The 3,849-nt window shown below is 32.1% G+C and overlaps 1 protein-coding gene and 1 pseudogene across 1 annotated transcript in view; one reads left to right on the forward strand and one right to left on the reverse strand.

The window, feature by feature from the left end:
- Positions 1-326, forward strand: part of LOC125647199 (ATP-dependent DNA helicase RecQ-like) — a 4,098-nt gene extending 3,772 nt beyond the window's left edge. The window contains exon 5 of the mRNA XM_056141944.1: positions 1-326. This exon is cut by the window's left edge and continues 51 nt beyond it. Within this exon, the coding sequence (XP_055997919.1) occupies positions 1-326 (326 nt within the window).
- LOC125647717 (uncharacterized) overlaps positions 1-3,294 on the reverse strand; it is a 3,447-nt pseudogene extending 153 nt beyond the window's left edge.
- Between the last annotated feature and the right edge of the window lie 555 nt (positions 3,295-3,849).

A 3,849-nucleotide genomic window follows, 5' to 3' on the forward strand; every position in this document is an offset into this window, starting at 1 on the left:
TTGGCATTGGTATGCATGCACCTGCTGTTCGAAAAGTTATTCATTTCAAATGTCCTACAAGCATTGAAAAATATCTACAAGAAACTGGTCGTGCTGAACGGGATGGATTACCAGCTGATGCAATTTTGTATGTAAATAAAACAGATGTCAGGAAAAACAGACCTGGCATGCAAAACTCAATGCGCCAATACTGTACAAGTACAGACACCTGTTTGCGTTTGCAATTGTTACAACATCTGGATTACAAGCCAGAAGAGGGGAACAAAAATTGCAAATGCTGTAGTGTATGTGATATTTTATGCAATTGCACAGACTGTGAACTATAAGATTTTTGCAAAAAATTCAGTATTATGTATTATAAAGTGACCAAATATCTATGTATGAATTACAGTACTACATGTAGTGTAAACTGCAAGAATTGCATTGACCCTGACAATTGTGCAAGAATACCTTGACAAATGAAAAACAAATATGCTTGAGAGTTACAATTTTAAATTTTAAAATAACTGGTAATACTATGATAATAAATAATGAAAATACTTCAAATGTAACAAATTGTTTATTATGGCGTTACATTTTGATAAATTACACAATATTCTTTTATGGCATGTTTTGAATGTATATATATTACACAATTAACAGAAACGAACAGGCCTTTCGGCCACATCGATCACCCATATTTAAAGATTTTCCTTTACATATTTGCATGTAAAACTTTGATCCCCTAATGTTGCGTCCAACCTACCCCCAGAGACTATATTTCCAAACTTGAATCTGCACTGTCAGGAAGCTGCCATATGAGTTTGAGAAAATTTATGAGATTGATCACTGTTCAATATCTTCACCTTTCATTTAAAAAGATTTTCTACTGACTTATCAATAGCATTTATCATGTATACGTACTACATAAAACAAAGCATACCCCTGAATCAAATTACAAAACTAGGAATGATCCTTACTGGTTATAGTATTCAAGATCAATGTTCTGGCCTCTTTTCAACCGCTCAACAATTTTGAAAAGATGTGATTGAAAATTTGAAGATATACATGAAAAAGGATTTTTCCTGAAACCATTGTAAAAATTCATCTTGCGATTATCGGTAACACTAAATGGGTCAATTTCACTCAAACTTTGAACTACAAATGTAACATCTTCCAAGTTGTCTTTAGTAATGTGTTTTCCACTCCTTGTTACACATCCAATATTGTGCATGTAAGTTTATACAGTTTCTGCCACAACAGGAGCTGCTGCAGATGCACGTTCCATAGCTTTTGTTGTTTTGTTGGCACCCAAGCCCTTTATGACATCTTTAAGAACTAGAATATTATTTTCTTCTTGCATGTCAGCTGGCTTATTCCCCCCCCCCCCTTCTTTCCATGTGGGTTAACAAAACTACCTAATCTAACTCTCATGGCGGTATGCTGTGGTAACAGAATTTCTGTTTTGAGAATGTAATCGATGCACTCGATTGCATACTTTGATCGTACTGAATGACTGTAGAAGAAGGGAATCATTCTTTTTAAGTTAATGTTGGTTCTGAAAGGGTCTCCTTCTCGAGTACCATCTTGAAATTCACAAAAATGGAGATACCACATTAGTAATTGTACCGAGTAGTTGTGCAAGTCATCCGTTGTTTCCGATGAATCCAATACTCTAAATATTTCTCCAGTGGACATTTTCAAGTCAACATAGCCATTTTTGCGCAATTGCTCTCTTGGAATGATCACAGATGTACCCTCAAAATCCAAGTGTACTGGAGACAAACATCCTGGGTCATGAAATTCCATGAATATGTCATTCACAATATCTTGAACAATCTTCCAGAAGAGTGGTTTCCTACTTTTAATGTGAGTACTTCGGATATTTTCTGGCAGAATTAAATTTGGAATAACTGGCTCACTCTCAAGGGTGTCCATTGAGAATTTCTTCATGCAGAACTGAATCAACAAGGCCTCGCCAACTGTATGCACAAAGTCACTATGCGCCTAAAAATAATATTTAAAAAACTGTATTACTATCATCAAATGATGCAATGGAAATAAATGTAACACCCCCTCCCTTATTTTTTTTTAATTCTGCAATTTTGACCTTCAAAGGTCAAGTTTATGATTGTACATAGCACACTTTCTTGAATTGATTAACTGATGAATGTTAATTAAAATGTTTATGTTCCCTTCAATGATAAGAGATACACGATATATTTATTATATATACTATACATGTATTTGAATTTTGATTCTTTTCTCTGAAATATGATACATACTATTAAATGTTTATTACCTGGAATCCCCCTTTCACTTGACCATTTACATTCGTCCTCCTCAGTTGACATTTAAGAAAAACAGGCTTCCTTCCTGTCGTGCAGACTTCGTTGAGAAAAATCGTTTGAACAATTTCTATTATGAAAGAAAAAATTGTATAATTAACAATTATAAATTTGCTGAATCATATATATAATTTACAATATACATGTTTTGCTTTTTCAATATTACCAATAAGTTTTAGGCAGCAGAACTTACATCAAGAAAATCTTGTTCAACATGGAAAAGCTCTTCTATAACAGGATCAAAAATCTCCATTCTCTCCACTGCAGTGTGAGCTCCAGCAAGGTCTTTGGCTCCGCTCATCCTCACTCTAACGAGCTGATCCCCTCCCAGTATTATCTTGGCATCCTCAAAGCTATCTCCTGATATATAAGTTAACAAAACTCGTATAAGTATTTCTTCTAAAATCAAATCTATAAATACATACATGTAATAAGGTTGATCTCAACGCAATATCACATTATTAAAGTTATAATAGCTCTCAATCTGAAAATTTTATTTTGATATAGAAATGTGCTATTATGATCGTTTTGTATGTAACTTTAACCATAATCATTGATAAAATCAAAATTAAGTTTAAGATTTTATCAAAATAAAGATTTCGGTTCTATTGAATATATAATTTTATATAGAATATAGAAATCAATTTTTGAATGAGAAGACAATAATGTAATTTTACTTCATTCACAGGCTCTGGATAGGTTTTCTAACACAAATATTAATAACAAAAGCTTATAAAAAAAAAAAAATTCTGTCATTGAAATAGTAAATCACACTTTCGCAACAAAAAAATTTTGACACCAAACATGAGAGCTAGTATAACTTTAAGTAATATATCTTATATTTGATAATATATAAATCTATATGTAATTTGGCATTGCAGACACATTTAAATTAAAATTCAATTACAACAGTTATTACAGGTTTTGCTTTATCTTTAGCAATGTATGTACTTAAAATATTTGCCAGTACTTAATGTGTAAGAAATAATTCAAGGAGGAATGGGAAGACATCTCCATTATGTGATGTTCTTTCTTACAAAATAAATAATTTTATAAATTTTTGTTTTTATCAATCTTTATATCAGCATTCCATTCTTCCTTAACAGGAGTTGAACAAGGTAAACTGAAATTCAAAAACTGAAATTCAAACACTAAACAAATTGAACTGTAAAACTACAGAAGAACAATGGTGGATTCAGAATTTCCTGTAAACATTTGTTCAAATTGCTTTTCAGTCACTGTGTCCGTAAATAATTGATCAGTGCAATGCTAAAATCATTGAGGAACAGAAGAAAGGAATTATAAATCCACCAACAACAATAAACAATTTCAATGCTTTTACTTCTTCCAGCTTTCTCATAACAAGTCATTAACTCTCTACTAAGTTCATTTAACACCTGAATGCATCCATCATAATACTTAGGATCTTGGAGAATTATCTGAAAAAAGTTCTTTATCAATATGAAACTTGAAAGTCGACGTGTGTGCTCACATTGTTGATTTTGACTTCCAAACACAACTG

The sequence above is a fragment of the Ostrea edulis genome, chromosome 6 (assembly GCF_947568905.1).
Source record: "Ostrea edulis chromosome 6, xbOstEdul1.1, whole genome shotgun sequence".
In the NCBI taxonomy this organism is placed as follows: Eukaryota; Metazoa; Mollusca; class Bivalvia; order Ostreida; family Ostreidae; genus Ostrea; species Ostrea edulis.